Below are 14575 nucleotides of genomic sequence, written 5' to 3' on the forward strand. Positions count from 1 at the left end.
CATGGAATCGGTTCTTTTCTTATCGAACAATCGGGAGAACCGGTTTCAAACTTCATCCCTAGGTGTGAATGGTTTGTCCATTTGTGTCCTGTGATTGGCTGGTGAGTCCAGGGTGTACTGGGATAGGCTCCAGCTCAGCCATGATCCTAATGAGGACAGCAGGTATAGAAAATGGATGGATACATGCATAGACAAGTATTCCATTGTAATTGATTGATTGATTGAAACTTTTATTAGTAGATTGCACAGTGAAGTACATATTCCGTACAATTGACCACTAAATGGTAACACCCGAATAAGTTTTTGAAATTGTTTAAGTCGGGGTCCACTTAAATTGATTCATGATATATACAGTCATCACACAAGATAATCATCAGAGTATATACATTGAATTATTTACATTATTTACAATCCGGGGTGTGGGATATGGAAGGGGGGGGGGGGTTTAGGTTTGGTTGGTATCAACACGTCAGTCATCAACAATTGCATCATCAGAGAAATGGACATTGGAACAGTGTAGTACTGACTTGGTAGGATATGTACAGCAAGTAGTGGACACAGAGAGAGAGATCAGAAATTATAAGAAAACGTGTCTACATTTGATTATTTACAATCCGAAGAGGTATGATGAGGAAGGGGAAGGGAGGGGAGGGTGTTAGTTTAGGGTTGAAGTTGCCTGGAGGTGTTCTTTCAGTGCGGTTTTGAAGGAGGATAGAGATGCCCTTTCTTTTACACCTGTTGGGAGTGCATTCCATATTGATGTTAAGACCTTTGTTAGATCGGAATCTTGGTTTAACGTGGTTAGTGGAGCTCCCTCTGGTGTTGTGGTTATGGCGGTCATTTACGTTATGGAAGTAGTTTGACATGTACTTCGGTATCAGGGAGGTGTAGCAGATTTTATAGACTAGGCTCAGTGCAAGTTGTTTTACTCTGTCCTCCACCCTGAGCCAGCCTACTTTGGAGAAGTGGGTAGGAGTGAGGTGTGATCTGGGGTGGAGGTCCAGAAGTAATCTGACTAGCTTGTTCTGGGATGTTTGAAGTCTAGATTTGAGGGTTTTGGAGGTGCTAGGGTACCAAGAGGTGCAAGCGTAATCGAAAAAGGGTTGAATGAGAGTTCCCGCTAGAATCTTCATGGTGCTTTTGTTGACCAGAGAGGAGATTCTATAGAGAAATCTCGTTCGTTGGTTGACCTTTTTAATTACCTTGGTAGCCATTTTATCACAGGAAAGATTAGCCTCTAGAATGGAACCTAGGTAGGTGACCTCATCTTTCCTGGTGATAACAATGTCACCCACTTTTATAGTGAAGTCATTGACTTTCTTAAGGTTGATGTGGGACCCAAATAGGATGTATTTCGTTTTACCCAAGTGTATGGATAGCTTGTTGTCAGCGAGCCAGGTGCAAATTCTACAGAGTTCAGCACTGAGGATTTTCTCCACCTGTGACTTGTCCTTGCCGGATACCAGCAGGGCCGAGTCATCCGCAAACAAAAACAATTTACAGTCGCATGCTGATGACATGTCGTTTATGTATATAAGGAACAGTAAAGGCCCTAATATACTGCCTTGAGGGCCTCCACAGCTTACTGAGAGGGGGGGGACACGGTGCCGTTCACCTCTACCACCTGTTTCCTCCCCTCCAAGTAAGAATGCATCCAGCTCGATGAGGTTTTATCAAATCCGATTGCTCTGAGTTTATCCGACAGTATAACGTGGTTAACGGTGTCAAAGGCCTTCTGAAGGTCCAGCATGACCATGCCGCAGTATTTGCCCGCGTCCACCTCATGTTTGATGTGGTCGGTCAAATAGAGAAGGCATGTGTCAGCGGAGTGGTTAGTTCTGAATATGAACGAGCAGTATTTTTCTCTAGTTGTTTGTTATATAGGTGTAGCAAAATAAAACAACAAAATAGCTTTTAGGTTCACCGGCCCCTAAAATGACACATTGAAAAGACACAATGGCTCTTTAAGTGGTGTTTTTGCATTTACATCTAGTCGACTACTCAATAAAAGAGCAAGTTTATGTGCTGACCATTAGGCGAGGCTATCTTAACTATACGTTAAGTAATATGTTAAAGATTAACAATGCTCATTTTGTAACACGCTTTGAATGTCTTTTGGTCAAACATGTCAAATTCAAGATTACAACAAAAAGTGACGAGAAAATGGCCCAGTTCCAACGTTGTCAATTCGTATTTCGAATAACAGAAAGAATCACAGATACGTGTCCATTACAGCTAGTTACTGTAAAGAAATTATGCTTTTTTTTACACTCCGACGTTTGTATTATGTTTACCTTTGAAGCCAAACTCTTCCAAAGTTGTCTTCAGGGCGCCCCGTTGACTGGCGTCATACCAAAATACTACAACTCCCAATGACCAGTTATGTTCGCTGCCATGTTAGTAGTTTTCTCATTCATAAGAACCAGTGTTTAGTGTCATTTAGAAAATACATTTCCCATAAGCCCATATATCCTCCCGGAACTGTCGCCCTCGTTTCCGTGGTCACCAGAAAATCGGTTCGCCGCTTGTTTCCTGTTGCAGCAAGGAGAGCGGCGGCGTCGAGGCAGACCGGGACGACTTAACACCATCACCTACACAACATCCACAATACGATGAAACTATCAGCAATATTACCCTTTCTCTGTGACCGTATCATCTGCATTACACTGCTGGTAAATACTTTGCTTCTCGCCCTGCCGTTGACACAGTCGATGACAGCTAACGTGTTAGCTAATGTTAGCACCATTGCTAGCTAACAGAGAAGCCTCTACTGTCATTAGACGTGGCTTATGGTGTGACTTCTTGTGCAAAATAGATAATTCACTGCTGATGATTTAGTTATTCTGTAAAAAGGTGGACGAGTTTTTGTGTGCAACTGTAGCGTTTCGCTCTAAGCAGCCGGTTTTGTTTAGTGACGTTGCCTTGTTAATAACTGTAATTATTTTGTATACTACTGCTATTTATGTCAAGTATAAGACTGCACACTGTGTGTCCAGACTTAGTATTTTTTGTTACTAGTTTGTGGATGTACGTGAGGTTACAAGATTGATAGCTATTGCTGATACACTTTTTTTTTAGATGATGATGTATGGTTCCTTAAAGTGTTAACTACGTTGTTTTGCATGTGTGACCGAGCTGACGTGTTGTAATGTCGTTGTTTTACTGTAATAAGATAAAGGCATGCTTTTGTGAATGATGCGCACCGGTTGGTGAATTCCTCTGTTGTGTCTCAATCTCATTGGCTCACAACCCGGAAGTAAGCGGTGCAGTTGTGTTGTTACTTTTACCAACTACAGTGAGTCATTTTTGACATTTGGAAGCTTTGTGATGCAAACTTTTAAAATGTGGTGCAAATCGTTTTTAATCCTATCCTTTCTCAATGTCTATTATAACTTGTACTTTGTTCACATCATATGTTTTACATGTTGACACTTACAAAAGTTCAAAGGAACTTTTGTTTATTGAGGATCCCCATTAGCCAACGCACAAACGCCAGGCTAGTCTTCCTGGGGGTCCTTTTCAAAAGTTCAAAGATCCAGTTACAAAACATACAGAAATACCTACTTAGTGGCCTAGTGGTTAGAGTGTCCGCCCTGTGATCGGTAGGTTGTGGTTCAAACCCCGGCCGAGTCATACCAAAGACTATACAAATGGGACCCATTACCTCCCTGCTTGACACTCAGCATCAAGGGTTGGAATTGGGGGTTAAATCACCAAAAATGATTCCCGGGCGCGGCACCGCAGCTGAGGTGAGGCTCAGGTGAGGGGCGCCCATTGCACCCCTCACCTCCCAGCGGGTGAACAAGGGGATGGGTTAAATGCAGAGGACACATTTCACCACACCTAGTGTGTGACAATCATTGGTACTTTAAATCCAATTACAAATAAAAGAAAGGACAACGGAAAATAAAAATACAATTCTCCAAATAATAAAATAAAATAACAGTACACAGATACAGTTAGAGAACATACGCAGATCCAGTTACAATAAAAGAAAGGGAAAAGAAAAAGAACATTCTCAAAATAATACAAAAAATAACAGTACACAGATCCAGTTACAGAACATACGCAAATCCAGTTACAATAAAAGAAAGGAAAAAGGTAAAGAGAAAAAAAGAAAAAGTTTGCAAACTGATAACATGAAAGATTAACTCTTGAATCTAAAAAGTGACTTTACATGTTTCTTAAATGCTTTTTTTTTACTGGGAATAGTCCTAATATTGATATGAAGAGTATTCCATAATTAAATGCCTTTGTATACAACAGTGCTTTTCATTGAATTAGTTATTGGTCGTGGTAATGCAAGTAGACCTTGAGTTGAAGCTCTATTGATTTTGAATCCAATATTGTGTTTGCATACATTTTGTCATTTAAATTGTGTATACTTCTTGTGTCAAGAAGGAAAGGAAATTGTGTACACTTCCTGTGTCAAGAAGGGAAGGAAGGTTTTGGGAAAAAAATAATGGATAAGTAATAGGGCTGTGAATCTTTGGGTGTCCCACGATTCGATTCAATATCGATTCTTAGGATCACGATTCGATTCAAAATCGATTTTTTTTTTTTTCAATTCAACACGATTCTCGATTTAAAGATTTGTTCCCGATTCAAAACGATTCTCTATTAATTCAATACATAGGATTTCAGCAGGATCTACCCCAGTCTGCTGACATGCAAGCAGAGCAGTAGATTTTTGTAAAAAGCTTTTAAAATTGTAAAGGACAATGTTTTATCAACTGATTGCAATGATGTAAATTTCTTTTAACTATTAAATGAACCAAAAATATGACTTATTTTATCTTTGTGAAAATATTGGACACAGTGTGTTGTCAAGCTTATGAGATGCGATGCAAGTGTAAGCCACTGTGACACTATTGTTCATTTATTTTTATTTTTATAAATGTCTAATGATAATTGCAATGAGGGATTTTTAATTACTAATATGTTGAAATTGTAACTAATATTGATACTGTTGTTGATAATATTCATTTTTGTTTCACTACTTTTGGTTTGTTCTGTGTCGTGTTTGTGTCTCCTCTCAATTGCTCTGTTTATTGCAGTTCTGAGTGTTGCTGGGTCGGGTTTGGTTTTGGAATTAGATTGCATTGTTATGGTATTGCTGTGTATTGTTTTGTTGGATTGATTAATAAAAAAATAAAAAAAATTAAATTAAAATAAAAATCGATTTAAAAAAAAAAAGATAATCGATTCTGAATCGCACAACGTGAGAATCGCGATTAGAATTCGAATCAATGTTTTCCCGCACCCTTAATAAGTAATTACATTTTGAGTGTTAAGGAATTAGAATGAATAAACATGTTAAAAATACTGGATAAGTAATTACATTTTGAGTGTTAAGGAATTAGAAGGAATAAACATGTTAAAATAAGGCTAATCACCTAATTAAATATTAAGAGTAAGAAAAGGATACATGTTAATAATGAAATATTTTGACATAATCACACAATTTATACAAGTATTTAATGGATAAATTGTGTTGCTTCATCAGGTTAAACATACAAATTTTATTGGGTGGGAACCGTATTGTTTCATTTCAACCTTTCATCCACATGGCAACGGCATTCTGGCTGGCTTGAAACAATAGTTTTTCGGCAAGGTGTTCCAGAGTAGAAACGTCTGATAATGAATACATAATAAAATAAATGTCTGCAAGCAGTTACTTTTTGATAACCATGAAATCTGCCGTGCCGACCGCACGCCACAGCTGGTAACAACAATGGTAAACAACAAGGCTGTGTTTGTGCTGTCTTTACTGCTATTAGCAGCAGCTATTAGCTATTGGCAACAAAACCTCATCAACCTTTAGCAAGTAGACGTGCAGCAGACAGACATACACATTTAATAATATTACACGTGTCACATTCTTTTAAATATTACCAGTTTACAACAATGTCAAGTTGGGACTACCAGACGAACGAGTGCTTCTTCTGTCATATCCAATCTTTATATCCGATGGTTTTGGTTACTGGGAATGTACTCCAGATATCCTCAGAGCTGAAAACATATTATAACCACACGTCTGTGGCAACTCTGCCACCCAGAATTGACTGCATTTGTTCAGGAGAGTTTTTTTTTTAACCATCTACTCGATAGTTATGTCAATGGAGTTGTAAGGGATTTATTCCAGTGTCTCTGTCTGTGTCTGGTTAAAGTGCCATTTGTGGTGAGGCATCATATCATCAGTGACCCATTCCTATCTGGTCTTGAGTTCTTGTTGATCTGACATTGTGCATTCCTTTTTTTAACGTGGCATGTGGACAGGGCCTTTAATCTTTTATTATAGTAGAGTTGTTGATTGTTGGCGAGTTTAAGCTGCACCAAGTCTGTTCCTTTCTCCGGTCCTCCATTTAACTTAAAAGGGAACTGCACATTTTGGGGAATTTTGCCTATCGTTCACAATCATTATGAAAGACATGACGATGGATGTATTTTTTTTAATGCATGCTAAATATTAAATAAATATGATCAAAAGTCCGCTTACAGTGGAGACTATGGTAGTTGCTCTATTCCGCCTATAAAGCCCTTAAAACAACATCCAAACACCTCCATTAAGGTTTCATATACATGATGTAAGTATATATGTAATTTAGTAACGGGCACATTTATAATAACATTTAATATTTACGTATTTAGCTCATTTTAAGCATAAGTGGCGCATTGATTTTAAAAAATGCATCATGACCTTGTTTATTTTTTTCACTGATTACTACTCACTGCAGACTTTAATGAGAGCCAACAAACATAATAATAAAACATAACTTCCTGTGCAAGGTCTGCTGTCATTAGGATGCTCCTATATTCCCATTTAGATTAAGAATGATTTATAATCCACGCAAAGAAAAGCGAGGTTGAACCAAGCGTCTTTTCGTGTTGTTCTTGCTAAACCTTGGGTCTAAATTGGCTGTCAAAGTGTACAAACTTGTCGGAGTATGTCCTCTTCCTTCTACTATCCAGCTGAGAGGTATGATTTATGATCTACAATAAACTTTCACAAGCAAAGCGATGAAGCAGCTATCACCCAGTCGATCATGTCAACATTAACACTCAAGCTTGTGATCACTGCGCCGCTATGAATAGTTTGTCTGCATTAGCGCTTAAAATAAAAATACCACTAACACTTGATTAATATTTAAGTCACAAAATGTAAATGTATTATTGTTGGTGCCATTTGGATGTTTTTTTACTGGGTTTAATGGGCAAAATAGAGGACCTCCAATTGGCTGCGCTGTAAACAGACTTTTATTTATGAGTTAGAATGCATTAAAAAAATACATCCGTCATCATGTCTTATATGATTGTAAATGATAAGCAAAATTCCAAAAAAAAGTGGACTTCTACCTCTTAAAAGGAGGGTCCTAATATAAAGTGGACTTCTACCTCTTAAAAGGAGGGTCCTAATATCAGCATTATATTTTGTCAGTTGTTCATTGATGTTTGTTCCTTTTAGCTTGACTCTCTCATCTTGTAATTTTTGTTGGTAAATTTTATGATGCTACAAGTGTGGTGTGAGTTCTGCCATACATTGGAATGCATGTGTCAATGCTGTTGTCATCCACATCCTCCCACTTTTGAATGCAGAATGTGGCCATTTGTGACACAAAGCCTACATGTGACATAAAGCCCAGTCACAATCTCAATATTAACTTGTGCGCTTTTTCTGTAAAAAAATCATTAATGTTACATTTTCATGTATTTTGTGTGTAACGCCTTAATATATGAAAATACTTTACACTTGTGAGAAACATCCGGGGGTTTAATAGACCCATATAAACTATCAGGGGTGATTCTTTTGCCGAACGCATACAGTAAGTATTTAACTGGTCGTGAAAGATGGAGATGACACACATTTACATGCAGATAAATACACCTAAAGGATTGTTTGTTCTCTTAGAGTTCACAGTTATTTGTTTTTGGGTGTGTTCCCACTTACCGTGTGGTTTGGTTAATATTAACTCTTCTCTGTGTGTCTTATTCCTATAGAAGCCTGGTGTGCTTGCAAATGATGTGATTTGACTTGAGCCAGTTAACCCCTAACGATCCAATAAACCTATTCTCATACATAATCGGGCTTTAACATTGCCCACTCTTTACTTTACCCGGCGTGGTTTACATTATTGGAAAGTTTAGATTCCAGAATACAGTTATAACTCTTTGAACACAAAATATTATTCCAAAACATGGACATGTATGCCAATCATCGTTGGAGCCTCACAGTGTTGCAGAGAAATAAGGTCATGTTGGGTTGACCTTAAGCTAATAAATGTATTCCAGTAAAATGGTTAGTCCACCTCTAACCCTAAACACACATACTTCCATAATTTTTGTCAAAGGCGCATCATTTTTACACAAAAAATGTATCGTGAATTTGGTTAGTATGGATGGCTTAGCCACATGGTGCTACATAAACAACTATGAACTGTAAACATTTGATTGACACCTCACTCAAAACAATAGAACATTGTGCACCTAATTTCCTCTGGGACACAAGTCAAAACTAAGGCTGCAGCTAACGATTATTTTTCTATCGATTAATCCATAGATTATTTTTTTCGATTAATCGGTTAATCTATAGATTATTTTTTCGATTCATCTATAGATTATTTTTCCTTTTACCGATTATTTTTTATTTTATTTTATTTAAAATGAAGATGAAAAAATAAAAGTAGGCCAGTTTTTTTCAAAAGGCATGGCTTTTATTTACAAAAAAAAAAGTATGGCCACTCAGTCAACATTGACAACAACATGACAAAATATTCTGTAACAATGTAAACATTTAAAACTTTTAACATTTAACAAAATTAAAAGTAGCTTATTTGCTTTTTAATGTGCAAATATAAAAGTAAACATCCAGTGCAAATCTTAATATTCTGCAATAGTATAAGCATTTCAAAAGTAAAAGTATTGCTTATTTTGCTTTAAAATGTGCAAAAATAAAGATAAACATCCAATACAAAAAAGTGCAAAACGAAATATTCTGTAACAACAGTGTACACATTTCAACAAAAGTGAAAGTATTGCTTATTTGCTAAAATGTGCAAAAATAAAGATAAACATCCAATACAAAAAAGTGCCAATCTAAATATTCTGGAGCACTGTAAACATTAAGTATTGCTTTTAAAATGTGCAAAATAAACATCCAGTCCAACACAGTACACAATAACCAATTCTACTCATTCCAGTGAGTGACTAACAGTTGTAATGAAGAAAGGTTAGCATGTCTACTTGCTTTGCTTCTTTTCTTGTTTACAATATTCCCAGCAGCTGAAAATAGGCGCTCAGAAGGGGTCGATGTGGCTGGAACTGAGAGGTAATTAGCCTTCACCTCAAACCAGGACTGCGAGCGAGCTGAGCTGCAGTTTAAGTTTCTAGTAGGTCAACGGGCTCATAGTGATGTTACTAGTAGTTGACTGGGAGGTGTTTATTATCATTTGGGGAGAGTCCGCTGCCTGATGCTTACCTGCTAAACACCTATCTGCTCGACGCTGAAGCGCTGACTACATGCGCTATGAATACGCACTGCTGATTGGCTGATAATGCTTCGTGTGTACCAATCAGATGGTTGTGTGGGTGGGACAATGCTGCGTGTGTACCAATCAGATGGTTGTATGGGTGGGACAATGCTGCATGCTGGGACAGAGGCAGAGGAGCAAAGCAACTTGTTAAGACTTTAGCAGCTAAAGTTAGCTTTAGCTTAGAAACTCGTTCGGTACACCCCCGTACCGAACCGAAAGCCCCGTACCGAAACGGTTCAATACAAAACACATACCGTTACACCCCTAGCAGATACAAATGACACATTCATGTTTTTGTGTAATGATGACAACGTATGCTAACGCGGACGATTGACTAGTTGATGGTTGATGGTTTTCTTTTCAAATGTTCGTTCGTAGCCGTTGTGCTGCTATGATAGGCCATTTCCGCTCGACACAGTATGCATACAACAACATTAATAGGCTGTGTATTGAAATACTCCCACACTTTTGACGACTTTTGGCGTGCGTTTTTCCCCTCGCTCGCACAGTCTGCTTTGCGCTCCGCCATGACGGTAGTGTGATGTAATTATGCGACGCGTCGACGCACAAAAACGGCGTCGACGTATTTACATAACCGATGACGTCGACTATGTCGACGCGTCGTTTCAGCCTTAGTCAAAACATACCAACCAATTACAGCCAATCTTCATGGCGACTGATCCATTAAAGAGCCAATAAAATTGTGAAAATGCTGATAAGCTGGCTAATGACTGGGCTTTCGACGTTAGCACATAGAAGTCATGCGTAGGGACGGGCACCGGAAACCAGTTCTATAATGGCACCGATGCCACCGTGAATGGTAGTACGAGTAACTAACTAAAATTTCACATTACGGTTATTGTGTTTAAAATGATCAATCAATCAATCAATGTTTATTTATATAGCCCTAAATCACAAGTGTCTCAAAGATCACAGTGATCATTATTATCGCAGTATTGTTGAATGTGCTCAAAAAGTACTTAGACACACAATTCAATCTTTTGACCAAGTATTTTTTTTTAAACTAACATGAATAGACACATAGTTACAAAAACCACTATTTTCAATGTTTTGTTTTTTTGTGCCTCTCAGACAGTGTTTTAGTAATAGTCTGTTCTGTTGTAATGGCTAAGATTTTATTGTTTTAAATATTGGGTTGTACTATATCACTTTAGGATTTATTTAAATGAAAAGTCTGTAAAAATAAAATATTTTACTACTATCTATTAATTCGGTGTGCGTTGTAACGACCTACTATGTTCAGCGGTGCTTGAACGTGCCGTAAAAACACCTCCGTCTCGTATTCCTCTGAGTATAGAACTCACTCTGTTCTAAGGCCCCGTTTACACTAATTCGTATAAGGTTATCCAGGGTAAATCACACCTAACCTTATCCGTATCCATACACAACAATGCCACCGTTTAAGACCCCCTGCCCCCTCCGTCCGCTGGCGCAACGCGACCTCGTACGCATGCGCACGTCATAGTCATCTCCAGTGTTGCTTTGTGTGCGAGTTCTTAAATGTAACTTATCTGAACAATATCCAGTGTTGTGGTATACAGTATATATTAACTGGAATCCCGTGTGCTGTGGGGCCCACCTGAGACATCATAAATTAATCAAATCTTTCTTAGACACGTAAACAATGTGATAAAGAACATTTAACATTAATCAATCTTGGGATCTAGATATCTGGTCAGGACTCCTCACTCTTTTGCCTTCCCCTTCATTGTCCATTCGTTTTTGGTGACTTTATATACTCTGGACCTAGACGTCGAGTCTGCGACATACATGGCGGACAATAACTGTTACAGTCTGCTTTGCCAGTCCAAAAGCATTCACTGTTTTCCTCGACGGCCAGGTAATATTGATTGATTGATAGTTTAGTGTGGATGAAACGGGGCTTAGGCTAAATAATTATTTGTTTAAGGGGTTAAACAACTTAGTGTAGACATGGCCGAGAGGTTCAGTGTGCACAATTGAATATCTTAGTTGCTCAGACTGTAATGTGTTTATGTAAGTTTAGTTTTCAGTTCAGTTTCAGTTTATTTTGAACATGCATACAATACAATGTAATGCATCACATATTTCCAGTTGTTTCATGACAGCACGTCCGAAAAGGAGTTGGAAGAAGCTGATCTTACTTAATTCTACCCCTGTATCCCATTTCCTTGTTCTCTGTAACAGAACAGTGAATAAATAAATAATATACAATATTCATTTTTATCTCAAAAGAAAAAAAAGGGTTTGAGATGTTCATTATAATTATTGTTCTGTGTACTTTGAACACTGTAGTTTGAACAGTCTCTTAAACTGAATTATATTGGTGCTTTGTTTGATTTATTTTGTTAATCCATTCCATAATTTAATTACACATACTGATATGCTAAAGGTTTTAAATGTTGTACAAGTTGTACAAATGTTTTAAATTTGATTTTCCTCTAAGGTTATATTTCTCCTCTTTTGTTGAAAATAATTGTTGTACGTTCTTGGGTAGCAAGTTATAGTTTGCTTTGTACATAATTTTAGCTGTTTGCAAATGCACCAAATCGTTGAATTTCAATATTGATTCAATAAATAAAGGGTTTGTATGTTCTCTATAGCCCACACTATGTATTATTTTAATTGATCTTTTTTATAAGACCGTTACTGAATGAAGTGCACATTTGAAGTTGTTTCACCATATTTCTACACAATAATTCAGATATGCTAACACCAGCGAGCAGTAAAGAATATGAAGTGATTTTTGGTCTAGAACATGTTTTGCTTTATTCATTATTAACATGTTTCTTGCTACTTTATGTTGTGTATTTTTTACATGAGATTTCCAGTTCGTTTTATCATCTATTATTACACCCAAAAGTGTGTTTTCTTTTACCCTTTCAATGTCTACTCCATCTATTTGTATTTGTGTTGGACTTTCCCTTCCACTGTTACCAAATAGCATTATTTTAGTTTTACTGAGATTCAAAGAGTCTGTTTTTGTCAAACCATCTTTGTAATTTGTTAATTTCTTCTGTTATTATTTGTATTAGCTTTTGTGTGTAGCAAGCTGGGGGCACTCATTCTGTGAGTTCATTAACAAATTGCAGTTATCAATATTTGGAATAATAATGTTCTCCATAATTTTAAAGGGAAACTGCACTTTTGAATGTTGCTTATCACAATCATTATGAAAGACATGACAACGAATGGATTTGTTTTTAATGCATTCTGAATATTAAATAAATGCGATCAAAAGTCAGCTTACAATGGAGCCTATAGGAGCTGTTCAATTCTGCCTATAGAGCCCCTAAAAAACATTCAATTACCTCCATTAGGGTTTTTTTTAATACAAACCCCGTTTCCATATGAGTTGGGAAATTGTGTTAGATATAAATATAAACGGAATACAATGATTTGCAAATCATTTTCAACCCATATTCAATTGAATGCACTACAAAGACAAGATATTTGATGTTCAAACTCATAAACTTTATTTTTTTTTTGCAAATAATAATTAACTTAGAATTTCATGGCTGCAACATGTGCCAAAGTAGTTGGGAAAGGGCATGTTCACCACTGTGTTACATGGCCTTTCCTTTTAACAACACTCAGTAAACGTTTGGGAACTGAGGAGACACATTTTTTAAGCTTCTCAGGTGGAATTCTTTCCCATTCTTGCTTGATGTACAGCTTAAGTTGTTCAACAGTCCAGGGGTCTCCGTTGTGGTATTTTAGGCTTCATAATGCGCCACACATTTTCAATGGGAGACCGGTCTGGACTACAGGCAGGCCAGTCTAGTACCCGCACTCTTTTACTATGAAGCTACGTTGATGTAACACGTGGCTTGGCATTGTCTTGCTGAAATAAGCAGGGGCCTCCATGGTAACGTTGCTTGGATGGCAACATATGTTGCTCCAAAACCTGTATGTACCTTTCAGCTTTAATGGTGCCTTTACAGATGTGTAAGTTACCCATGTCTTGGGCACTAATACACCCCCATACCATCACAGATGCTGGCTTTTCAACTTTGCGCCTATAACAATCCGGATGGTTCTTTTCCTCTTTGGTCCGGAGGACACGACGTCCAGTTTCCAAAAACAATTTGAAATGTGGACTCGTCAGACCACAGAACACTTTTCCACTTTGTATCAGTCCATCTTAGATGAGCTCAGGCCCATCTGGGTGTTGTTGATAAACGGTTTTCGCCTTGCATAGGAGAGTTTTAACTTGCACTTACAGATGTAGCGACCAACTGTCGTTACTGACAGTGGGTTTCTGAAGTGTTCCTTAGCCCATGTGGTGATATCATTTACACACTGATGTTGCTTGTCGATGCAGTACAGCCTGAGGGATCGAAGGTCACGGGCTGAGCTGCTTACGTGCAGCGATTTCTCCAGATTCTCTGAACCCTTTGATGATATTACGGACCGTAGATGGTGAAATCCCTAAATTCCTTGCAATAGCTGGTTCTTAAACTGTTCAACAATTTGCTCACGCATTTGTGAGTAACCCTCGCCTCATCCTTGTTTGTGAATGACTGAGCGTTTCAGGGAATCTACTTTTATACCCAATCATGGCACCCACCTGTTCCCAATTTGCCTGCACACCTGTGGGATGTTCCAAATAAGTGTTTGATGAGCATTCCTCAACTTTATCAGTATTTATTGCCACTTTTCCCAACTTCTTTGTTACGTGTTGCTGGCATCAAATTCTAAAGTTAATGATTATTTGCGCAAAAAAAAAATGTTTATCAGTTTGAACATCAAATATGTTGTCTTTGTAGCATATTCAACTGAATATGGGCTGAAAATGATTTGCAAATCATTGTATTCCGTTTATATTTACATCTCACACAATTACCCAACTCATATGGAAACGAGGTTTGTACATTATGTAAGTATATATGTAAGGTAGTAACGGGCACATTTATAATAATATTAAATATTTATGTAGTGTGATCTTTTTAAGCATACTAGGTTAGTATTCAAAAATGCATCACAATGTTTGCTTTTTTTCCCTTCATCACTGATTTCTACTCACTGCAGACTTTGAGAGCCAA

The 14575-nt window shown here is 37.6% G+C and overlaps 2 protein-coding genes across 4 annotated transcripts in view; one reads left to right on the forward strand and one right to left on the reverse strand.

The window, feature by feature from the left end:
- Positions 1–2496, reverse strand: part of invs (inversin) — a 95991-nt gene extending 93495 nt beyond the window's left edge. For 2 of the 3 annotated variants that reach the window (XM_062062887.1, XM_062062886.1), the window contains exon 1: positions 2295–2495. The gene's annotated coding sequence lies outside the window, so the exon portion shown is untranslated. Of the gene's footprint in view, positions 1–2294 lie in introns of all 3 variants that reach the window. The other variant, XM_062062889.1, reaches the window with a different exon arrangement.
- Positions 2489–14575, forward strand: part of LOC133659949 (endoplasmic reticulum resident protein 44-like) — a 50996-nt gene continuing 38909 nt past the window's right edge. Inside the window, exon 1 of the mRNA XM_062062891.1 lies at positions 2489–2672. Coding sequence (XP_061918875.1) covers positions 2613–2672 — 60 coding nt within the window. The 5' untranslated portion in view covers positions 2489–2612. The remainder of the gene's footprint in view (positions 2673–14575) is intronic.

The sequence above is a fragment of the Entelurus aequoreus genome, linkage group LG11 (genome assembly GCF_033978785.1).
Source record: "Entelurus aequoreus isolate RoL-2023_Sb linkage group LG11, RoL_Eaeq_v1.1, whole genome shotgun sequence".
Lineage (NCBI taxonomy): Eukaryota > Metazoa > Chordata > Actinopteri > Syngnathiformes > Syngnathidae > Entelurus > Entelurus aequoreus.